The sequence below is a fragment of the Rhynchophorus ferrugineus genome, unplaced genomic scaffold (genome assembly GCF_030347505.1).
Source record: "Rhynchophorus ferrugineus isolate W39M unplaced genomic scaffold, kcgeb_rfMv2 rfM6, whole genome shotgun sequence".
NCBI classification, from domain to species: domain Eukaryota; kingdom Metazoa; phylum Arthropoda; class Insecta; order Coleoptera; family Curculionidae; genus Rhynchophorus; species Rhynchophorus ferrugineus.
The window spans coordinates 39,815,154-39,841,127 of NW_027472585.1; the positions used below are offsets into that span (position 1 = coordinate 39,815,154).

A 25,974-nucleotide genomic window follows, 5' to 3' on the forward strand; every position below is an offset into this window, starting at 1 on the left:
GTGTGTTGCCCTTTTGAGGTGGAGTGATTGTTCTTTTTGGAGCTATTTATTTTGTTTTCATATTTATATGATTTTATTATGAATGCTGATTTATCTATAAGTCATAGGAACAAAATAATAACGAATATCGAAAGTAAAGACTAACTTAATTCGAATTTCCTAAAAATTTGAATCCGTAAGATTATCAGACTCGCTCTGTACAAGTGTAACCGCAAATTATGTGTAATTATGCCGAATATATAAATAAATACATCGGTCGACTACTTAGTATTCAGGATGTAGTCATTGCGTAGCTTCTAAACGGTATTTATATGGCTCCGTAAGGTAGTAAAGCGTGTGGCGGTGGAACTGTTGGAAACAGGAAGTCTTGGGCCTAACTTATCGAACCTCGATGTTCAGGAAGCAAGAATTTACAGGGCGTCAACGATTTCTGCCTGCATGCCGATTATGACGTTTATTTATACAGTTTCGTCCTTTGAATATTTAACGCGTTATTGTAGTTTAAATGTAGAGGTAATTAATTATGTTTTGGTGAAAGAGCTTTGTGATAACAGCGACTGTGAAGGTTTTGTTCTCTTGTTTATTATCTATTTACGTATTTATCATCATAGACCACCATGAAGATTTTTATTTTATGTTGAGCTTTGGCAATACTAAGTTTTTTTAATTTTTTTTGTAACTGTAACCTTCAGAAGGTTTTATTATTTAAAAACAACTTGTGTTGTTTACGATGACTTGAAAATGTTGTCTTAATGAAAAAACTGTGTACAATTATGTTTTACAGCTTTTAGTGATGAAGCCCCATCCTTAGCTACTGTGAAGCGATGATTAATTATAGCCGCAGTTGGCTTTGGGATGAAAATCATAAAGATTGTCCAAAATTAATTTTGTTGTACCAGAATACATTTATGCTGTGTACGAAATGTTATTGCAAGATCGTCATGTCACGTTGGATCCCGCATAATTTGGCAAAAGCTCAAAAATATGCGCATATCAATTAATGCAAACAAATCACCAAAAAATATAATCGCAGTTCATATATATGAACCTTAAACAAACCAACAATCCATCGTATGGGTCTTCCAAGACGAACCAAATCTGACAAAAGTGATTCGTACCCGAAGCACTTCGAGGAAAATAATCGCCTGTTTTTTTTTTGTTTTTTTTTGGAATAGATGGATATTTGGCAACCGTACCGTTAGAGCCACAACCATTTGCTAGCCAGATGTGCTCCATGCAAAACGAAAAAGAAGCGCCAACTGAACCAACGACCTATTTGAGCGGCCAAAAGGACGAATTGGTTGATCATCTTCCATACAGCCCTGATTTGGGACCAAAGGGCTCTTTTGTTCCCGCATATCAGAAATAAATTGCGTGACTCAATCAGAGTGGAAAAGGTGTAACGATTGTCTCAAAAACACGCAAAAATATATTGATCAAAATATAAACGGATCTAATGTCTACTACAAGTTTGTTATACCAAACCAGGTGAAACGGCTTCAAGTTTTCCAAAATAAGCTCCTCAGGAGAATCTTAAACGCTCCATGGTCCGTCAGAAATAATCAAATTCATAGGGAAGTTGACACTCCAGAAATCAAACACTTCATATCTCAATCATTCTGAAACGTGCTTGTTCGCGAGCTCTTCAACATGCTGGGAGCTTAGCACCGCGTCACCGCTAACATTCCCCTTTTCCAGGCTGAAACGACCTCATCCATCGCTGCAGCATAACTTTTGCCCACATACGACAATATCCAGTCGTGTATTAACTCAAGTTCGCCAATCAATAGAATCACCAGGTCCTCTTGCCCAATAACGGCTGTCCAATCAGCGGGGGCCATATACCCTAACTTATTGCAGTAGCAGTAACGATCCACAGGGGTTAACTGTGAGGCGGTTTCGGTTTAATGTATTGGTAAGCTCAAAGACAGTTCACATAACCCAGTCCAACTAAAACATTCCACCGCCTGGTTTTAGGCCAGAACAAAAAAAAACTGATAATGCGGCATCAAACGGAACAGATGAAAACTAAAAGAGGCAGTCTTGTAAATATCAGCACTATAACTTGTAACAACAGTGTATTTTCTTAGCGTCCAATAAATTGCATCACTTTGTATCAGTCATTTTAATTTTCACAGTCCTTTTTGGTTGCTGGGTCAGTAAATCAATGAAACGTATGTGTTTAGACATTCACTATTTGATATCTATTGTTTCCCTATTGTTATGCATCTTCATACTTCAATTTTCGAAACGCAGTTATCCAATAAAATCAAAGTCGCTACCTCTAAAAGGTTTATTCCTATACTTTTAGGTCTTATAAGACACAACATTGGCCCCAAGAACGCTACGAATTAAGTATCGTGCGCTTTGGAACATTTTTCTTTGTTGGTATACGTATAAAATGTAGTGCTGAATGTTTCCATCAATTGCTACCGTATACTTTGTATCCAATTACCTTCCAAAACCAGAAGATATCGCGAAACTACTTTTAATCTTAATTTTTCACTCAATAATCATTAAATCCTCAATATTTTTAACAACAATTTTGTTTCTAAAGGATTTTACTCATGAAAATATGTCTATATTATTATTTATTATAGCTACATAGCTTAACTAACGATATTCAAACTTTGTGTATGTAATAAAATAATTTTCTAGTCTCGGTATCTAAAGTTTCTCCGAATCTCTTATGGACATGTATTATTGCCTATAAAACTGTTTACTTATACTGGCGCCGAGCTTATACAAATAAATAATGAAAATATTATACCAAGATTAATTTTTCGCAAACAATTGTCAATTACAACAAGGAGGATGTTGATTTGAGGATGTGCAACATTTCAAACAAACAACCATAATGGCAAAGCTATCAATTCACTAAGATATACTATCAAGACAACAATTGGACTCCAGACTGCTGTGATAAAAATTATTTTTATTAATCATATATTTGGGTGATAGACAGTAATTTTTAAAATAAATAGCGATTGTTGGTGAGGCTGCAGTTTATCCAAGTTCTATTATAAATATTTAACTTATAATAATCTGATAATTTGACGAATAATATTACCTTAATATTATTATAAACAGTTTTTACTTATTAATAATTATTATTAACATATATATTAATATCATATTAATTTATTTTTATATTTTAATCAGACCGCACAAGTACCAATAATAATAAATAATACTATAATTTCATATAGCAACAACGGTAGGTATTTCGGAATTAATCTTGATGCAAAACTTCGCTGGAAAGAAGATGTAAAAAAGAAAAGGAAAGAACTGGAGTTAAAATATAGAAAAAAGTATTAGTTAATTGTAAGAACATCACAATTATCAGTATATAATAAATTGCAATTATATAAGCAAATACTGAAACCTATATAGACATTCGGAGTTCAATTATGGGGATGTTCTGCAAAGAGTAACATAAATAAAATACAAATTTTTCAGAAGAAAGTCTTGAGGTATTATGGGTGCACCCAAATACTATAGGACAAACACCAAAGACTAAGGTATAGCCGATGGGTCCCCCTAGTTATTGTAAAGACAAATTATAGCTTAGTCGGCAATAACTAGTAACAATGTAATAAATAAATTAATTTTTTAAAAATATTTATTAACTCTGACTCATAAACATAATATTTTACATGTTTTCTAAAATGTCTCGTGTTTCGATCTTCACTTTCCACGTAATTTGTTATTGTTTGCAACATATACCGCTTTACATACTATGTAAACAACCAATTGTTGCTTACTACCAACTAAATAGTATAATGTAATATTTTGATTACTGGAAGCCTTCATGTAAAGTTCATTAACCTAATTTTTTAATTCGGTTTATTATTCTGTCGGTTAACGATCATATATTACAGATTGCTTAAATATTGTTGAATACTTCTTTATTTTAGACAATACAATCTATTAGGGCGTTAAAAAGTTTCTACTAAATTAAACTAATCGATGCAATTGGTTGCACTACATATTATTGGGAGTGTTTAAATGCAGTAAAAGTTGAAATTAATTCATAGTGCTTTACAAAAGATGTCTTAGGCAATACAGCTTCATTTCCTTCAGTAATATACTCCCCGCAAAATAGCTGTTGTTTAGCCTCTAATTCAGTACATTTTGTTTAATTAAATATTTTTTTAAGATATATTAATATATTATTACTAGTCGTTAACGTTGTAACTTACAATATTTCTCTACAGTGACTTAAAACTAGGCACGTATAAAGTTTTCATATATTTTCTTATCTAAAATAATTAAATGTTTTGCTGAACTGATGTAACGGAAGACCGGAAGTCGTTCAGTATAAAAGCCGTTTAGTTTGCTCTTTAAACACTAACCATATCATGAGAAACTGTAGAAATATTGCAGGCAACTGCTTCTATGGTGTAGTGGTCAAAGCTCGTACTCGGAAGTCGCGAGTACATTTCCCCGCGGGAGAAACGACTTTTTGTTCTTATTCTAGTTTGGTTAGAACATTTGTCAAATCACCTAGGTTAAGTAGCGAATCCTAACTATTTTTATATATTTTTTATTATTTTTCCTATTTTTTTTTTTATTAGAGGACTATTTTTCCTCATACGAGCTACATCTTTACTTGATCTACCCATTATAATAATTAATAAAGTAACTGCGTAATTTTTTAAGTAAATATCTATTATTAAAAAGAGAAAATCAAAAAATAAATAAGGAACTCACTAAAAATTAAAAAATTATCAAACTTACATTTTCAACAAAAACAAAAACTAATAATCGTTGTAATAACTAAATCAAAATAAACAAATACCTTATTTAGGCTATCTATTTACTACACGTATTTTATATTCTACTATTTACGATATTCTTTTAACTACTACCAACTGATCAATTAGAAGTCTGTGCGGAGCCCAAACAATACAAAAATGATAATATAATTTTGAGACATACGAAAAAATTAAATTACGAACAATACTAATCTTATTTGTTGCTCGTACCGAGTTCAAAGTGATAAGTTGGTAGTAGTTAAAATAATATTGTAATTAGATAAATAGGTTTAGGTATTTATTAAGCTATAATGTGTGTATATAGCAGAATATAAAATACGTGTAGTAGATAGATTAAATAAGGTTTTTGTTTATTTTTATTTAGTTATTACAAGGATTATTATGTACATATTTTAATTTAAGACATTTTTTTGCGTTAAAAATCTAAATTTGATTATTTTTTAATGTTTAGTGAGTTCCTTATTTATTTTTTGAGGTCGGTTCAATTTTTTTGTTAAAAATCTTTTTATATAAGACTAGAGTCTTTCCTCATGTCTTAATTTCCCTCTATGAGAATTGGAATCCGAATGTCTCGGTATAAGTAATTGTTACTATAGTATCTGGGTGCATCCACAATACCTCTCAGGAATTTCTTCTTATACTTTTAAAATACTTACTACTAATATTTGTATGATGTTGATATTCATTCTCGCAGAACATAAGTCCATATAGGTTTTATTCATCTCTCATAAAATATTCGCGAATGATAGCAAAAACCCAAATGTTTAAAATACTCGGCACCAAAGTATACTTTACCAGTTACCGTTGGGTCAAGGTGAGCCCAGTAAATATACAACATAATCAGAACGAAACCGTTAATAATAAATTTATTTCCGGGCTAAGTGAGCAGCGGTTCGCTTTTATCGATCTAAAAATAGCATTGATTCGTTACAATTTCACTTTCTCTTCTTGGATTTAGGCAGCCCCATCGAATATCGCTGGTATGGTCGAGGAGGTCGAGAAGGGTGGCTTCGAGCCCGGTGGCGTGGGAACCCACCCTCCAGGTACCCTACAAGGGCTTGGTCGTGTGGCCCGTACCCGAGAACCACCAGGTTGCCATTACGTTGTTCAAGGATCCCAGGACGAATGAATTGGAAGATAAGGATTGGACATTTATTATTGAAGATGTGAGTATTAGTTGTGATATGTCGTACACATCGCCATTTTATTATTTCTAAAAATATTTATGTAATTTTTAAAACAATTCTTAAGAATTTTGTTTATATAACACCAGCTATGCTGTGTAATTATGGAACTGAAAGATTTAATACATTAAAAATTACTATACTATGCCCAATTAAATAGTCAATGCACGTCATTAAAATTTATGACGTCAGCAGGTAGAAATTTTGATATACAGCATTTGTCGCTTTGCAACCTCTAATTATCATCACTAATGTTTTGAAGATTTTTTTACACATTTGACAACAGTGTCGACCAGTACCAACACTAATCGATTTTTATAGACTGATATGATTACATGTTCCAACAAATCAGTCAGCATTCTGCCTCTTTTTAAGTAGGGTAAAATGGGAAGGAAGAATCCGATCCGAGTTTAAATCAGATTTTACGTTTTTATAAGCTGCACTTGGCAGTATATTCGACATTATCTATGACGTACATTGGCTGCTTTTATTAGAAGGACTATAAAGCCCATCCAATGAAACAGCCAGTGCACGTCATCGGCGTTTTTAACGTCAGCACGTCGCGATGTTGCCGCATCAAATTTAACCTTTTGTTGCAAGGTTTTCCGTTTATAGCCTTATCTTTGTCACCAATGTTTTTAAGAATTTTGGAGACATTTGGCAACATGGCCTACCAGTATCAACCAAAATAGAATTTTATAGATGGATTCTCTTAACAAGGATAAAATGAAAAGGAAAAATTCACTTCGAATTTGAAACGAATTTCACAAACTGGAATTGGTGATATATCTGACGTCATCTATGACACGCATTTTCTGTTTTATTTCTGTGTAATATAAAAAATACTATTTAAAGGAGATGTGATTTCAAACATGTATTACGATAAATCTGTTTACAAGGTATTTTTAATATTGAAGGATTGCTTATACGAGGATTGTTACCTTTTCTATTTTGTGATAAATTAATCCTGACGTTTAAATTATCTCGGATAAAATTTGAATTGCATCGCCATAATTTTTTGATTAATTATATATTAACTTTCAAAGTGGACTAACTCGATAATAATTCCTTGACGGCCCTAATTCGGTTTGATGTATAATACAATAATCTATCGTTCTGTTCACTCACAATATTTAACTTTATAGTGATATTGAGGTATTCTCGCATAAAAATTTGGTTCTCAAAGATGAAGAAGGGGCAAGCCATAGGGACTCTTGGCATGCGCACAATCATTTGAATTTACGACCTTGCCAGTTCTTGTAAATTATACGTATATTTGAAGAATGTAATAAATAAAAATTATCTTGAAGGAAATTGAGGAACTTTTCCCTAAGAAATTAAAAGTTTATCGAATGCCGACTGGTACTGTCTCAGAATAGCGTATACTACTATTAATCTTATCATATTTTTCAGAAATAAATTATAATGACAACATTGAAAAAATTCAAAAGGCATATTTTGTAGGTGCCTACATTGCAAGATATATATGAACTGTATGAAATATGTTAAGTTGGAAAATTTAACATATTTTAAATTATCGAAAATTATTAAATCATTTTTTAAATAATTAACGAAATATAAAACGTAACCTCGTATAGTATTGCCACTTCACTTCGTATGATAAGATTATAGACAAACTAAGATCAATTTAGCCTTTATAAGATAGATGGTCTTAGTACAAACACTGTTTTTCCTAGACTCTTGTGCTTGACGCAGTAGTTTTAAGATTGATTAATGTAATTCAATTTACTCAACTGTGTAATAAAAAAAATACTATCACTTGTTGCAAATAACAAATATACTTTCATATATTTATCTGATACGACGATATATTGCAATGTTTTAGATAACACATAAAATATTCAAAGTTGTATAATTTTACTTGAAACTTGTTGAATTTATTAACATTATTATCAATATCACCTTATTAATATAATGATTATATTAGATTAATTATTAATGTCATATATAAACATTTAATGACAATAACCCCATTTTTTAAGCAAAAAAAAAGATAAAAAGGAACAATATAAAATATTCTATCTAAATTAAAATTTTATCACTGAATAATAAAAAATCAAAACAAATAAATTACAAAATATTTGAAGCCTGGCCTCTATTTAAAATAAAATAACTAGAAATAACAATATCATCAAAACCATATTAAACTAGAACATAAACTTAACACTTTAAGTAAAATACAAGGTATACAACTATAGATATATAACTAATAGTACAAGATAATTTAATTTGTTCCCTTAATTATTCTAATCTTACCATTTATAGTATAGAATCCATTTTGGGTATTATTGCGTCTTTATTCCGATTCCAAAGATTTCAAACGATCTACAGTTGTCAAGGATGATGTATATAAACAAGTATGAATCGTATTAAAATGATTTATTCATTATGCTTCCTTACTCATTCTAGTTTAAGTCTGAGACAAACGTTACTTTACCTTACTTATAAACTTGCCTTACTATGTATTTAAGTGATTTTTTTGCTCGAAGGTTCCATCGACAGGTAAAAGACGTCAGCTAGCAACAGCTCATTTGAATATGAAGAAGTATGCCAGTGTTGAGTCTTCGCAAACAGAACTCCAAATAGTTTTTAAACCGACAACCAAAAAAATAACCGGGGCGAAGCTAGATTTGACTCTCTCATGTGTATTTTTAAGGGAGGGTAAAGCTACGTGAGTATTGTTAGGTGTACGAAACTGTGATTGCCAAATAAATTAACAAATCACAAGCATGTGTTAATATGAAGAATAACTAAAATAAAACTATCTCTAGGGATGAAGACATGCAATCTATGGCATCACTAATGTCTGTTAATAACAATAGTGATGATATAGCACCGCTAGAAGACGTAGAGGATGACGATTATTCTCAGAATGACAGTTTAATGAAAAGTAGTCTCCATGAAGTTACTCGTAATGTTCAGATGATGACAAATTCTTTAAGCGGTTCTGATTTTGCCAGTACACCAATTAGCGGTAAGATATAATTTAGAATATATTATTTTAAGCCTTTATGTAATATTGTGCTTGTTTTCAGTAAACAGTATTCAGTCTCTCCCACGCGATGAAGGAACTCCAACAGCCGAGTCCTTTTTACCTCTACTAGCGGGAATGCCAAAACCAACAAAAATTATACCTCCACCAAAAGCGTCGGATTTTCTTGAATTGGAACGCGATATATATTCGGAAGAGTGTTCCGATGCGTTGGATAAACTGGATAACTTAGAGGAGGATGATTCCTTTGAAAGACCCACCATACATAAACTAACAAACGTGTCGAGTTCGAAAACGGACTTGCCATTGCCTAGTCAACCAGCCCGCCAAGAAAACAATAACAAAAATGCCAATCTGAAGTTACCACTGTTAGACTTAAACAAAGATCTCATCGATACGCCAAAACATCAGCAAAAACTCACCACGCCAGGTTGGTTTTAGGTAGCGATAAGTATGTATAAATTTAATCTGACGTATTTCAGGCCAAGATCTTTTGGAGTGGTGCAAGGAAATGACTAAAGATTATCCAGGGGTGAAAGTTACCAATTTAACAACAAGCTGGAGAAATGGTATGGCCTTCTGTGCTCTTATTCACCATTTTCATCCAGAACTAATGTAAGGTGCTTGATAGAGTTGACTTTAACACTCTGTACAATATCTTTGTTATAGTGATTTTGATTCTTTATCCCCTCATGATATTAAACTGAATTGCAAAACTGCATTTGAAGCAGGAGAACAACTTGGAATACCAAAAGTTATAGAGCCTTCAGATATGCATATGTTAGCAGGTAAATTTTTATTATTGAATCATCATTCTATGTATCTTTTGTGTAGATCAACCACTACATATTTTTTCATGAGGGTCACTATTTATATTCCGGGAACTGACAACACTTGTCATGTAATCATCTGACGGTTCCATCGTAAAGTTTGACATTTTTGACGATATACGTACTCAAAACATTTTATAGCAGGAACACTATTTGTTTATTTTATATTAAGTTGAAAGTTTCGTCTCGGCAAAAAATTGAACTGAATCGTGAACATTTTCGTGCGATGTTTTTTACGATTTTCAACGTGTATTATTACAAGAGTGCATCAATCAACATGGACATGAAACTCCATCAAAAACCACCGTGTATCGCTGGTTTAGTGAATTCAATCGTGGTCGTAGTTCGCTGTCCGACGAGTTTCGTGAAGGTCGTCCAAAATCAGCTGTTGTGCCAGAAAACATCGATGCTATGTGCGAAATGATTAAGCAAGATCGTCATGTCACCTATTGTGAGATTGAGGCATCTCTAAGCATTAGTTCCACCAGCATATATGCGATTTTACACGAAGCACTTCAAAGAAAATGGTGGCCTGTTTCTTCGGGAAAACTGGTCATATTTCAACAGTGCCTCTAGAGGATCGTAGAACAGTAAATTCTGATTGGTACACAACCATTTGTTTGCAAGAAGTCTTCGGTGAAATAAGGAAAACAAACAAGAGACGCCGGATTGTTCTTCATCATGACAATGCGAGCTCCCACACATCAATGAAATCACTCAATGAATTGATGGGTCATACAGCCCTGATTTGGCACCCAATGACTTCTTTTTATTCCCATCCATAAAGAATAAACTGCGTGGTCAACGATTTTCATCGCCCGAAGAAGCTATTGAAGAGTTCAAAAATCATGTTTTGAAGATACCTCATTCGGAATTGGAAATTGAAAATTGGTTTAAGCGTATGCAAAAATGTATGGATCATCGTGGCGAATACTTTAAAAAACAATAAAAATATATTCGCAGCTTAACTATTTGTTATTTTCTTATTCCCGAAATATAAATAGTGACCCTCGTATTTGTTAGCATCCTGTACTATCCATTTTTCCAATTTCTGTAGGTTTTCAATTATATTTATTTGTGTCTTGTCTTTGTTGTTTTGCAAGCAGTGTTAATTTATGTGATTACTCACAAGCAGTGTTAATTTACGTGATTACTCTACAATAATAAATGCTGATGTTAATGCCGAAATCTGTTTTTCGAATATTTGGCTCCCGCAGATATTAAAAATTGTATTAATTTTAGTTCCCGATAAGCTTGCTGTTATGACATATTTACACCAGCTTAGAGCTCATTTCACCGGCCATCAATTGGAAGTACAACAGATCGGAAGAACGGCAGATGAGAGCAACTATGTTATTGGAAAGTTTAACACCGACAAGGACACTGATATTACTAAACAAGTTTTTGGTCAAGAAATCATTAATCTAAGAATTTCGAAGCAGAATAGAAAATCTACAGGTATTTCATTAATTTAATTTGGGAAACAACGATTTTGTAATCGTCATTTTTAGAACGAGAAATGAATCTAGCGAATAGAGAAACCACTAAACCCGATCCGTCTAAATTAAATTTACAGCTTAAAATAACTACGGAACCTTTGCCGGTTAAAGAAAAGTCACCTACAGCAGTAAAAGATGCATTATCCAACAATATTTTAACCAAAGTAAGTTTACTAAAGATGAACGGTCCCAAGAATATCCGTGATTTTATTGGTTTAGGTGGTATCATCTCCTAGTAAGGATAAGCCGCAGCAAGTAAAAAAAACTGACGATAAAAAACCCGATCAGAAGAAACCCATACTAATGACTAGAAGGGAATTAACTGATCCGTTTGGATCTGATGAAGAGGATGAACAACAAACGGTTACTAATGTTCAGTCCAATAGTAATACTGAAGCTAATGGAGATATATGCAATGGCACATCAGAAAGCCCTGGTGCCAAGGACAAAGATGTTTTTGCGGATCTTCCTAAGCCTAATCCTGTAAGTTCTTTTATCATATCTTATATTACAAACAATATATATATTGAAATGATACAGCCATTGTGTAAATAAAGTGTTCATCGTCAGTTTATGGATTGGTGTGCGCCAAAGAGTTGTCGTCGCTGCCACTTCTTTCCGATATAGTATTAAATTATTTGCGTATTGCTACAAAATTTTTGAGATATCTGATATTCGCTGATACCAATGTTCAGACTTTGAACATTCTTTACATATAGTTCGCATTGTAAAGGCCTAGGGCATAAAATAAATGAAGAAAAAATATGATCATTGAGTAGTTATAGTTAGTGCAGCAGTTTAAGTACTTGGAACTAGTAATTCAAGAGACAAAAACACTATCAACGATTAAAATAATAAGTCACATCTGCCAAGACGCAAGTGTTTTCGTTATTTTGCCAATTCCTCTGTATGAATTGGAATTTCGACACTGTTACATTCTTACAAACACTTACTAACTTGAAGTATTTTAAAAACAATGCCTAAATTCATTTTAAAAATAAAGTTGTTCGATTAACGATATGGTAATCATTACACAGTTGCGGAACAAATACAGAAATGCAAAATTACGGTGTTCTGGACATGCTAATTAAAGAATAAATGAATTTCTCCTATACTCCTGTGGCGTAATTAACAAAAAAGGCGCTAAAAGCATCGTTAACCAGAATGATCCTAAACTGATGCTCAACAGTGGCGAGACTTGAGTGAAGAATGTTCAAAATCCTGTAATACCAACAGCAACATAACAGTTGAAAAGTAAACACTCTCCCAGACCACCAGCCTGAATAATGATTATTAAAATTGTTTTTTTACCAATATAATTCAACAAAACTCAGCTCAAAGGGGTTTATCATATTTTTGATTTGCATACTTATTTTACTTATATTTTGCCAAGGTTTGGAGTAGAATTAAAATATTTTTCATACGTATTGTGCAGCAAATTTTGATGCGTCATTCAGAACAAAGGGAAAGGGCCAGGATACTTCTTGAACAAGCTAAACGCGATAGTTCTAGTCCTACTTCACCGACGAAGGTAACCAGTTTCCTTTCGAGTATAAGACATGTTCTGGAATTATTTGTTTTCAGTCTGAAGAAGAGAGGCAAAATCAGCTTCGCGAAAGAGCGAGGCGATTGCTTGCTGAAGCTAGGAGAGGTTCGGCCCCTACCACGGAAATTATACGGGTGAGCCCCGACAGTATGAAAGCGTATACCGATGCAGAAGATAAATTTTCGAGTTTAGAGGAGCTTAAGCTTTTGAAACAAATTACTGCAGGTAGGTTGGTAAGGAAAACTTGGGTCGTTTTAATATTCCCTAGTCTTTTGTTATTAGATCCGGCGATGTGTGAAAACGTGTTTTCACAAAATTTCATCACGAATATTGAAGATGAGTACAGAAGACAGAGTTCTATAGACAATGATAAACTGGATAGAATTACACCGGACAAATTACCCGACGATTTGGGATTAAAAGAGGTACATAATTAAACTGATAATTTGTTTCTCACTGTTCATTTTAATCCATTTAACACATGGGCCGAAAAGTGCCGGCCCTAACACATAGATGGCGCTAGTTTTATTGCGTTCACTACTTTTGTCGGTTAGTACTGACCTTCAAAAGAAAGCTATTAAAATGTCATGATATTTTACTCATAAGTTTGTGAGTTATTGTGCTAAGAGTGACACTACTTTTGTTATTTTCAAAACAATGGATCAAAAGCAATTTCGTGTTTTTCAAGTGCTTCTTGATGGGAAAAAAGACTGTTCAAGCGAAGCAATGGTTTGAAAAGTGTTATAAGGACTTGGTTTGCTGACTTCAAACGTGGTCGTAGCGACACCGATGATGCAGAACGTGGTGGACGTCCAAATAAGGTGGTGACATCAGAAAACATCAAAAAAATCTACAAAATGGTTTTGAATGATCGAAAAGTGAAGTTAATTAACATCGTAAAGATATGAAAAAAACGTGTTAGTTTTATATTGCATGAGCATTTGACTATGAGAAAGCTCTGTTCAAAGTAGGTTCCGCGTTTGCTCACTGTTTACCAAAAATAGGAACATATTGATGATTCTGGGCAGTGTTTAGCCATGTTTAAATGTAACAAATCGGGAGTTTTGCGTCGATATGTTACATGAAACATGGATCGCTTCACTTCACAATCAAAATGATTGTCATCTGAGTAGACAGCAACTGGTGAATCTTGTCCAAAACGCACGAAAGCACAACAATCAACTGAAAAGGTTATGGTCCCGGTATTTCGAGATGTACGTGGTTTAATATTCATCGACTATCTTGAGAAGAGGAATGCCAACAACAGTGAGTTGGCTGAAATTGCAAAAAACGACCGCATATGACAAAGAAAAAAATGCGTTTGATCAAGACAACGCACCGTGTCACAAGTCAATCAAAACAATGGCAAATCTACATGAATAGAACTTCGCATTGCTCCCACATCCACCGTATTCGCAAGATTTGGCTCCCAGCGACTACTGACTTCGCAGACCTCAAAAAAATGCTCACTGGTAAGAAATTCGCTTGAATAAAGAGGTATCGCTGAAACTGGGGCCTATTTTGAGGCAAAAGATAAATCATTCTACAAAAGTGGTATAGAGCGATCCCTTTATGGAGATTAAGTTGATGAATACAGCCAATTTTGGACAAAAAAAAAACGCGTTTTCTTTGTTACGCTCAGGACTTTTCAGCCCAATCCTTTTTAATTATATATTTAATCACATCTAACTTCTAGGCAGTTGTTTGATCAAACGGCTTTAAAAAATGCAACATTGCGTGTTGCATTTTTTAAAGTATTATTTATTTTTAAGGTATTATTTTACTTATCCATCATCGATCATGAATTTTTAAAAAATATTCAAGAAGGGCGTTACTTCCATACAGTTCCAGAACATATTGAATCATTATAATGTTTTATTAGTTAGAAGTTACTTTAAATTGTTTTCAACAGTAACATTCTCTTCATTCCAGCCAGTGATATTTTCTTCTATGATGAAGAACCAGATGATCAGAAATTCAAAAAATGGACTGAATTTTTTCCATGTAGGTTATTTTCTTATGCCAATTTTCATTACCCTGTAGTAACGCCCGTAGTTTATAATATGAAGCTGTAGTACTTCATATATTTGCAAACCAACAATATGATCAGTTTTTATGTGGAGCAGATTCTATTGCAGACATTTTTTGCCATTGTTCAAAGCAAGGATTTTTGAAAAAAAGGTTTTAAAATAGTAGGGCATGTATTTATGCTTTTGTATAATAATGCATTTGATTGTACCTGTTGAATTAAAACTCTCACATATTCTACTTGAAGGCTGAGATGTAAAAAATGAATAAATTGTTACCATAATATGTACATCCGTCAGCAGGAAAACCATCCGCTACTGTTTTTATTGCCTTGTGAACTATAAGGCTTCAAACCCAATTTAATCTTAGTTCTTTTTCTATATTTAACTCCATAATTGCAGGGCATATAATCACGTTATACATAACACAGACAACAACATAAGAAACAATTTTAGTCATACATTCTTATATAGATGGGAATCGACGTGCATTCTTGGATCGATAAAGAGATGGAAGATCTAGAGAGGGAGCAAATGGCTATTGACGAGCAGGCTGCCACGCTAGAGAAAGAATTAAGAGCCGTCATGGAATCCAACACTAACAATAGCGAAGAAGAGGAAGCCCTGATGTCCAAGTGGTTTATGTTTGTTAATAAAAAGAACGCTCTGTTACGGCGCCAAATGCAACTTAATATATTGTATGTATAGAACTTATTATATAACGGTGTTCTGACCGAACATATTTGTTTTAACAGGGAAAAAGAGGCAGATTATGAAACTAGGTATAAGGTTTTAAACGAGGAACTTCAGAAAATCGCCTCCATAGAAGACTGGAAGAAAACAGAAGAGCAGAGAAACAGAGAGCAAGCTTTACTAGATGAATTAGTTCAGATCGTGAATAAAAGGGATGAGTTAGTCCATCATCTCGATAGTCAAGAGCGAGCGTAAGCCATCCATGGTTTTGTTGAGTCTTTTTTTTTATGATTATTTTTTTTTCAGGATTGAAGATGACGAAATAATAGAAAAAGATTTGTCGCATATAGAATTACCTGCTAAAGATAACAATTGTGTTATTTCATAAATCGGTAAAGTACACACCATGGGGCTGCGCAATTTTCTAAAACGAACAAACTCGAACGACAATTACTTATAACTGACATGGTGCTTATTGTGATATTTATTCGTAATTTATTAATTTTCAGTGAAAAAAATAACCTTTTATTTATTTTGCGGAAAATTGTGCACATCCTCGTTACTTACTAGGGTTTGTGTAGGACGTTTACTTTTTACTTCAAGAATTCTAATTTATTTATGAAAATAACTTAATTAGTATTGAATTAATGAATATATATTAGCAATCTCTTTCTCAGTATACACAAATTCACAGGAACATATAATCCCGGTAGTTAAAGTGGGTTTTCACTGGTACGATGAATACTCTATTTTTTTTCTTTGATCGGAAACAACTTTGAAAACATTTTCAACTATTTGGATTATTTGTCGAAATGGCGGTCACTAAAGCCATCCACTAGTAGTGCAATATATATCATATCTGAAGTAATGCCAATTTTTGCCAAAAATTGCTTTGTTTACGAAACTCGTACCTAATGGGTAAACATTTTCGTTCAGAAATGATATCTTTGGTCTTCCGGTTGACCAAAAAAATGAAAATCAAGACGTGGGAAAGCAGTAGATCCTACAGGGTGTTATATATATACAAAAGTACTTTTATATATCTCACGATTTCCCGTTACTTTAAAATCACTTATAATCGCATCCCTAATAAGCTTTACTTTGGTTGTAATTTTGATGTGACATAGTCGTAAATAGGAGAAATATTAGATTTAATATTGTACTTCAGTAAACTAGATGACTACAGCTACAGAGAAAAAGAAAACGATTTCCGAAAGATATTTTCAATATTCCACAGCTGTACCTGTTGTACTTTTCTGTATACAAAATAACATAAGCGTAACTGTAGAATAGACGAATTTGTGTTAAAACAAAAAATTAAAGGTATATTTCTGATACATCTCGATTTTTCAATGTTAATAAGCTAAGCTTTATGTGGTGTTACTGTAATATATTTTTTTTATGTCTGTATATTTCATTTTCAAATTAATTGTGGTACCTAAATGTAAATAAAGTGTATATCTGATATTATTTTGCCAATTTTATTTGAACATCTAAATTGTTTTTTTTCTTCTTCAATGTGAATAAGTTCCATAGGATTCAAATTAAATCGGTTATATAAAAAAAATACTTAAATCTATTAAACTATATACATAGTTTATGTGTAGATTAAAAATGATTGGTTAGCTTATGGATGTCTCTTAAATCTTCCAGCAATTCGTCTAGTTTCGTACCAATTTTCTTCGATACCTGAAATAAATTTTGATAAGTTTTGTATTGTACTACTATATGAATAGTTACCTCAATTTTCTCAGTTATTGATAATTGTAAAAAGTTCCAAACCAATTCACCATCTATGATGCTCCTCGCAGGGTTCGACAGCATTTTTCTATAACTCTTGAACGTCCTAAATGACTTCGGATTTAACCCAGCTATATGTGCTCCATGTGTAACCATGACATTTTGTAACATAAGAAGTCGCCTGTAAGTTTTTTCAGGTACTGGCATTAGATATCCTAATCCCCCGTCCAAAGTCGCTAAAAAAACAAGTATTTTACAAATGTGTTAATAATTTTAATTGATAATATTAACACTAACAGCAATTTATTTATACTCTCAAAATAAACAAAACCACTAGAATCACTATAAACTGGTTTCTGTAGAAACTCTTAGTTCTCGTCTAAAAAAGTCCGTATAGCCAAAGATCGACACTAACACGTTAACTTCTTAATTAGCAAAGTTAATAATCCACCTGATGTATTAACTTTGAAATAAAATTCAAAAATGTTAACATAGTATTAAATTAGTTAATTCCAAGATGTTAGACACCTGGTACATTTTTGTACCTCTTTAGTCGAAGCCGAAAAATATCAGCTGGCCATGGCTTTTCATTCAAATGTTCGAGTACAATGACGCTAAAAACCTGATAGCAGCAAGGTTTTAAAAATCAAAACACTTATGGAAGCAGTTGAAGATACTGACACTAGAGAAAGAAAATTGATTGAAAAATATGTTGGTATTAGGGGAAGCAGCAATAATGAAGAAGGAAATTATTTTTTAACACTGTTACTCAGCCTGGAGAAGAAAATCTAGCGACCACAAATCTCCAGTTGCAAGAAGGAAACCCCAAAATTTATGAGAAGAATGACTGGATTCAAAAACAAACAAATATTTTACAAATGCTGCCATTCTAGGTAAACCGAATAAATGTTTTTATTAATTATAATACTGAAATTTTTTCTACTGTTTTTTTATAGGTTAAATAATAACTGTCAAAAGACAATGTTGAGGCATTTTAAGGGTTGAATGTTAATCTTTTTAGATTTAAAAATAAAACACTATTTTTTCACGTGAAAAACGAGATTCCTTATTTAAAGTTCTAATATTTTGTACTTACCAAACATTGTTATATGGCGTTTATCAGCTCCGCTTATATGTTTTTTATCTTCACCTATTTCACCAAGCTTGCATGTTATTCTGAAAAAAGTTGTAACTGCTTGGCCTAAATGAAAATCAGCTTTCCTTAGCAATCTTTGACCTAAAATAAACAAAAACAGTGAACCTACTTCCTGTAAAATAGCTGTAGCAATACATAATTTTATATTTCTTATTAACAAATTCATTTTGAGAATGTATGAAAATTGGTTATTATTAATTTTTTAGAAACAATCCCTGTATATTTACGTTAGAAAATTCGGAATTGATTTTACCTCCTAAAGATTCTCTTGCTTCGGGCTGATACATGCAAATTACCAGATTTTTTTCCTTATCAGATAATAAGAAACCCATATTTGAATTATCAATCATATATTCGATTGCATATACTTCACAGGGCCTAAAATCCTATAATGATTCAATGTTGAGCATTTGCTAATTTATACAAATATATATAACAACAAAGCTTACACGTGAGACCATTGATAAAGTTCTATACTCCTCCTGGAATCTTAACAAAGAAATCGATTGATATACATCAGCAATAAGCAACAGGCTCTTAATTGTCAGTATTTGATGTGTGTACACTTGTGTATCAATAAAAGCTACTCCTATTAAATCGTTATCTTTCAATTGCCAAATATATATCTAGAATTCAAAAACATTAAATAAAGTAGCTCGTATAAATCAGTATAATATAATACCTTCTGACCAACGGCAGAAACCAAAAATCCCCTAACCTGTGATAGCGCAGTTACGGGACCTTTTTGATCTTTCGCGTATATTTCTTTAAACTTATTTTTGGTCAAAGGTTGACCTGGTTCAGGTACAACTTCTATCACATCATATATTAATATCTGAAAATATTACTCGATAAAACATGGAGTTATGATAAAAATCGTTACAAACTCACTCTTCCCCTTGAAGTAATATCTTCTCCATAATTGTAATTAGTACCAACGGCTATATATCCCCTCAAACCTGATCGGGTACCTTCGTATTCTAAGGAAACGTTACGCAAACACGTTACGTGTTCCCATTCGTCTAAGTCTATTTTCGTGTTGGGGATTACGTCCCACGAAACAGGCGAGAAAAGAGTTAAATTAAATGTCTCCTGTAAGGGATAAGGGAATCTAAAAGCAAGTCACATTAACATTATTTGATAAATTAATGTATAAATCCTTTTACCGATCGCCTTTATCTTCATGGGTTAGTTCTTTATCTTCACCATTGAATTTATAATAGGAACTTGATGGTTCTGATATGCTTGTGACTAAGCAGTAAGTTTTTGATTCTAAATGGTATGTGACGAAATGCGGGGTACATCTTAAAGGTACTTTTCTCACAGGCCATGGTGCATCGTAACTTAAATGAGTAGGTAGTAATCCTATTCTTAATTCAGACTAAAATATAATTCTTTTATAGTTAGAGTTAAAATTAAAAAGCACTTTCTTTCTTATTCTTAATTTACCTTCTTATTGAAATATAAAAATCCCTCGGGACAATTGACATTATTAAATTGGGCAAAATTAACGACTTCACCATCTATGACCATTGGATGTGTGCGGATTTCACCTCTCTTAGTTAAGAATAGCCAATAGGGATTGGCACCACAAATGAAGACGCCACTGTAACCTAAAAAGTAACAAATTAATTTTATTTTTAGACTTAGTTTTATCCCCATAGCATCATGAACCCTACTGGAACTTCATTGGCTCTTCAGTTTGCTCGAATTTTTCGCAAAATATTCCCCAATATTACTAGAGACCGTCTTAATGAGAAAAATTCATGTATTTATTAATGAACATGGTTTCGTTCAAATTTGTAAAGACTATTTTGAGTTAATATAATTAAAATTCAGCAGTTATTTGCTACCTGCATTATTTTTTCGCCTCGTTTTAACAGACAAGAGACCATTAATCGAAATATTCAGTTTTAACGATAATAACGTGCCACTAAAAATTAAAAAAAAACAACACGTAATAACAGACTTATAGCAATGCTGCCATAATAAAGTAAAAAGAAAAAGGTGGCTTTGTTATTCGTCAAAGCACACTATGATATATTGACGTAGTTATAAGTAAAGTGTTGATTCTATAATTATGAAATACAAAAGTTGAAAAAAGTTCTTATAACAGTTTTCATATATGAATATCACATACCAGCAATATTATCAAAATATCTGAGTTTTGCAATCCTCTCCTGAACGCTGAAAACTTCGGAATTTTCGGTATCTGTCTTAGTCACGCTGTTGGGCTGATATATAATCTCGTGTTTTATCTTTCTGAATCTCAGTTTCAAATTACCTTTATGATACCGGAACACCTCGTAGATATAGAGACACTTCTCTAAACGTACTATAAATAAAGGTCTAGATCCATTATTACCCAACCCAACCTGTAAGTTATACTTTATAAAATCAACGCAAAAAAATGCAAAATAAAAAAGTTACCATTAGAATTTCTTTGACTGGATTTTCTCTTTGAATCTGAGCTTCGTTCGCATGATGCGATGCGTTTAGCATGACCGATTCCAGGGCATCGATAATGACTTTGTAACCGAAACAAAGGTTCTGAACGCAAAAGTTAAGCTTAAAATCTGGCATGGAATAGATTTCGAGATTGGAGTTTTCTCTGACGACGAAAAGCCAATACGTAGGTTTGTGGGGAGTCATATATTTTTTCCACCAATTGTAGAAGACTTTGGGTTTTGGCTGAGGTGGATTCAATGAGGGCATTTTAAAGTCGCTTTCTCCGTAGAGTAAGTCGTCCTCGTTTTCTGTCTCGGTCTTTAAATCACTGATCTCCGTCACAAAATGTTCGGGTACGTGCGTGAAGTCCTCTGGTATTTTATTGGTAAATAAACCGGACGTGTCTTTATACATGCAAATGGTTGACACAGCCGGGACCTAGAAATATAGGGTATGAGAAAGTATAATTTGTGCTTGAAGTTTTTCGAAAAATTACATTTGATAATGTTGATTTGCTGATGACCAGCTTGGCAACACCACGAGTTTCTCTCATCATAAGAGTTATAACTTGACCGTCGGCCGTCATCAGAGAAATGTAGGGATCGGCGCTATAACATTAAACATCTTTAGTAAAAACAGGTCAATTATTTTCATTATAATATAGGGATTTTAAGGGCGGGTCAGTGTTGAAATGCAATTAAAGAAGCCGTTTATCAGTTTGCTTTAAATATACTTATTTAATCTAATTCGCCCTTTTTTTGTGTAGTTTTCCCATCACGTAGATAGTAGTAGTACATAGATATCCTCATCAATTCATCAAAGAAAAATAGACTAGAATAGCTAATCTAGTAAAGTATATTATCGATGATTTTGAAAGTAGTATCATAAAATAATGTTGATAATATCATCAATTGAAGTAGTTTAAACGTAAGACTCAAAAGTTTACACGATCTTGAGCCAAAAATACGAAATATAATTGAACAAATTCAGTCTGCTGTAAGAAAAGATACCCCGACATCAAGAAAGAAATCAGAATATGGAGGAAATTACCCCCCTTGAAATTACACAATTGATAAAAGAAAAACGAAAAGCTAGAGTATGGCATACGATTATTGCCATACGATTATCAATTACGATTGTCAATATGATTATTGCCACGAAAGGTAATAATTGCAGTAAATCTCCTGACAATTGTTGTATCCAACACTCCATATATATCTAAGAGATATATTGAAGGAGACTAAAAGCGATATTTCTGGACATTAACACTCAAGAAGATCAAAACATTTCCTAAAAATTCAATTACTGAAGATCATTTAACAGTCTTTTCCATTTAGATAATATTTATTACAAGGTGATTAGAAAATTCATTAATTGAAAAGAACGTGGGTTATACTTAATTTATAAAAATAGGTAAGTTGTTTTTTCAAAATTGCAGAACTGCCAAAAATTTCTGTTTATCAGCATAGACTTGCAACTTAAGTCGCATGGCCTTGGTGGCCATATCAGAGGTAGAGTACCTCATTTGGGTTGCCATCGTTCCATGTACACCAGTTTACAGAGTCAGTCAAAACATATAAACATGGCCGCCACCAACACTGGTCCGTCCTTATTGAAAGACCCTATATATGAAAAAATTTGTTTGCTTTTGTTAAATTACGTACCTTGAAACATGAACAATAGGGGAGCCTAAATCCATTGGTACATGTTGCAACTGAACAATACCTTGCAACAATCTCACTGACAATATCGTAACTTGCACAATAAATCTTCCATTACCTAAATTACCACAATACACAGTAGGATATTGAGTTGCAAACCCAGTATTGTCAATCTCGTTGATTTCTTGTCCAGTTTGTAACACCTAAGCAAAACCAAGTTGTTACCAAATTATCTTTATATATAAAAATTCTGTTTCTTACTAACCATCGTGCTATCATCTTGTCCAAGTATCAAAAAAGCGTGCTTGTCTTCACCGCTTCTCACCGTCCACATATTCGAACAGCCAGGTAATGTAAACGTGGTAACAATTTGAGGTTTTATGGACCGTTGTAACACGCACAGGGCTCCATTTTTTCCATACCCGGCGGTAGTAACTAACTCCAAATTTAAGTCCGGGTTATTGCTGAATTCTTCGCTTAAAAACGCCGGTTCTCCCACTGATACATTGCCACACGGCCCAATATTCAACAGAGAATCGCATACTTCAAAAATGTAACTGGTAATTTGTACACCAGCTTGCTTTTGATTACCATATACCTCCAGTTCTTCAGGATCTCTGATATCTATAAATGATACACATTTTTACTAGCTTATTAATCAATAACATGTAATATCCAAGATTTTGAAGCCCTCAGACGTTACCTATTCTCTGAGCAACAAAATGTGTTAGTACATCCTGTGGTAAAATTATTACGAGGGCATAATGCATAATGGTGGATCAAGTAGTCCTTGAAATAAAATCGTTTAAAAAAAGTAAAATTATATTTTTAATCCCTACATATAAAATTGGTGTTCAAAATGTTCTTATAGACTTGGATAATTCTCCATTTGAAAAGTTTCAACCATATCATTCATGAAATCATGTGTTCGCCACAGTGAAATTATAAGTAAAAACACTTTCATCCCAACATCTACAAATTATACTCAATTCCAAAAAACGTTGCAAGTGATTCTAGAAAAACTACTAAACACGAAATTAATCTCTCACAAAGCATTTTCCACACAAGGACGTAATTTGGAAGAAATTTATATTATTTATTTATTGCCGATTGTTTCTACTTTCACACAGCCCGAACGGACTTTTCCAGTTCTGTGTGAGTGTGCCTATATATATATATATATATATATATATATATATATATATATATATATATATATATATATATATATATATATATATAAGCAATAAATTGATAAGCTTGGAGTTATTGTTTTTTTAAAACTTTTTTGACGTAATTAAAATAACACTAAGTACTTGATAATTTTAATTTAATAAGGCAAATGTTGATTTCCACAGACCAACAGGTATTATTACTTAAGTCTAAATAAATTAATATTGAGAAAAGTTTCACATACAATTGATATCTGTAATAAAATAAATAAAAGCTTATTTGAGGAATGTAAGGTTAAATAAATCGATTTTTGTTTTGGAAATTATTTCACTACTTCTCTATAAACCTGGGCCCATCACATCTTTTTGGAACTCAGAAAAGGAACGTCCGGGGGCCCTGGGATCTTGTTCTAATACCTTACCCATTACATCACTGGCAATACAATCAGTCAGTGAATCTAGAACTTTTTCTCCCTTTTCATCATCCTTCTGTTTCTTAGATTTTTTAGCGGCAGGTTCTTCAGACTCATCCAAGCTGATTACTTCATTAGCTTTTTCAGTAAAACGTAATAACAAGGAATTGCCTAGGCGCGACCCCAAAAATAGGAAATTATTTTCACAAATGCAAACCTTAAACCAATAGAGCATTTAATCTTAATTTATAGTCTAGAATGGTAAAACATAGTTTTCCAAATTCTTACACATGTAGTTAACACACTAGCCGCAGCCTTTTCAAAATGAAAATTTCGCACATATCTCATATTATCTGCTAAAAGAGTTAAGACAAAGAGTTCACCACCTTTTAAAGATAATACCAGAGTATCATCTTCTAAAAAGCCAATTTGGGCACAATCGAAACTAATTTTTAGATCTTCCTGTGGTTCTAAAATTAATCAAGAACAATAAATATAATTTAAGGGTTCTTAATTACTCACTCAAAGGAAAACTAGAACAACTCTCAGCAATATTATTGACAGTAACACCATAAGGAGGTATACTTTGATTAAGATATATCAATGCATTAACAGAAAATATTAGAGTTCCTCCTAATGGTTTTTTAATTGGTACAGCTCTAGTACAATCAAAAGGTAGATTTGATACACTCCATATAATTGGATGAACTTTTTGTTGTAAATTAAGGGATATTGCAGCCATTGCACATGTATCTGTTCTAACAGCTACTCTCCTAGAAATTATACAATTATAATTTAAATATAACACCATTTGTAAACCTATATACCCAGAAAATGTTTTTAAAGGTTCAAATAAAATTAATAGTGTAGGTTCATAATAACCATCCAAAAATTGAATATCTATTATGTTGTCAATTTTATCAATGAAATCTTTTAACACAATCATATAAGATGCTAATATTGGAGATTTTCCAGAACCGCCAGAACTTGACATTGGCTTAATATCAGTATCAGTATCATCTATTGAACTTTCCCGACGAAATGGTAATACTACTAATTTTTTACCAAATACAGTCATAACAGCACATCTATTTTCTGGATCAGCTCGAATAATAGGTACATGATGGAAATGAGTCCACCCATCCTTAAATTATAATTATTATATATAAAAAGCATTATATTTTTAAGTCTAATATACCTTCATCTCTTCCTCTTCAAAATAATGTAAACTTAGAGTCTTCAATTCATGATGTTCGGGGTCATATTCAACAACCGACAACTTTGCATCAGAAAATGCCAACAATAAAGAATCTCTGGCTGAATTTGCTAGAGTAACACTTTGTAAAGACATTATATTACCAAATAATTGATATTGGGCCACACATTCCAGTTTAGATTTTGGCGGAAACAGTTCTGTAAATTACAAATAATGTTACAAAAGACTAATTTTAAATTATTCACCTAAAACCTGAATATCGCTCATTTCGTGATTTTCCATCTACATCTGGAATCAATCTAAAGACTTTTAAAATATTAGCACCAGTGGTTATCAAACTTTTTTCAGTTTTGTTAAAGAAAAAGCAACTAATGGCATGTTCCACACCAGTAGCTTGATGTGTTTGTTTACAAATTGAAAACATTTTTAAAATAAATATTTCGTTCAAATAATTATAATAATTTTGATCAATTATATAATATAATGCATTTTATATTTTTTTAATAAATAAATATGAAATTATTTAATGTATTTAATATACACCAAACATAACCCAATACTAATGTTTTGGTCTTTTTGACGCTTGACAGATTTGAAA

At 32.6% G+C, this 25,974-nt stretch overlaps 2 protein-coding genes across 8 annotated transcripts in view; one reads left to right on the forward strand and one right to left on the reverse strand.

Annotated features, from left to right (window-relative positions):
- LOC143198348 (EH domain-binding protein 1) overlaps positions 1-17,040 on the forward strand; it is a 33,525-nt gene extending 16,485 nt beyond the window's left edge. For 5 of the 7 annotated variants that reach the window (XM_076407506.1, XM_076407508.1, XM_076407507.1 and 2 more), the window contains 15 exons: positions 5,737-5,944; positions 8,473-8,654; positions 8,755-8,957; positions 9,019-9,405; positions 9,458-9,590; positions 9,645-9,763; positions 11,048-11,263; positions 11,317-11,468; positions 11,524-11,787; positions 12,740-12,835; positions 12,889-13,075; positions 13,133-13,275; positions 15,352-15,575; positions 15,633-15,821; positions 15,877-17,040. In XM_076407506.1, the coding sequence (XP_076263621.1) occupies positions 5,737-5,944; positions 8,473-8,654; positions 8,755-8,957; positions 9,019-9,405; positions 9,458-9,590; positions 9,645-9,763; positions 11,048-11,263; positions 11,317-11,468; positions 11,524-11,787; positions 12,740-12,835; positions 12,889-13,075; positions 13,133-13,275; positions 15,352-15,575; positions 15,633-15,821; positions 15,877-15,958 (2,785 nt within the window). In that variant the 3' untranslated portion in view covers positions 15,959-17,040. Of the gene's footprint in view, positions 1-1,175; positions 1,916-5,736; positions 5,945-8,472; positions 8,655-8,754; positions 8,958-9,018; positions 9,406-9,457; positions 9,591-9,644; positions 9,764-11,047; positions 11,264-11,316; positions 11,469-11,523; positions 11,788-12,739; positions 12,836-12,888; positions 13,076-13,132; positions 13,276-15,351; positions 15,576-15,632; positions 15,822-15,876 lie in introns of those variants that run through there. The other 2 variants (XM_076407512.1, XM_076407511.1) reach the window with 2 other exon arrangements.
- CPSF1 (cleavage and polyadenylation specificity factor subunit 1) lies at positions 17,033-25,970 on the reverse strand. The gene is made up of 20 exons (XM_076407505.1): positions 25,629-25,970; positions 25,359-25,573; positions 24,988-25,304; positions 24,683-24,933; positions 24,449-24,630; positions 24,170-24,377; positions 22,841-23,199; positions 22,579-22,778; positions 21,411-21,522; positions 20,897-21,352; positions 20,607-20,841; positions 19,916-20,079; positions 19,633-19,847; positions 19,358-19,577; positions 19,149-19,301; positions 18,916-19,092; positions 18,720-18,852; positions 18,407-18,547; positions 17,311-17,546; positions 17,033-17,259 (listed from the first exon to the last, which is right to left on the reverse strand). Exons 1-20 carry the CDS (start codon positions 25,798-25,800, stop codon positions 17,179-17,181), a joined length of 4,227 nt encoding a protein of 1,408 aa, XP_076263620.1. The 5' UTR covers positions 25,801-25,970; the 3' UTR covers positions 17,033-17,178.
- Positions 25,971-25,974: the final 4 nt, after the last annotated feature.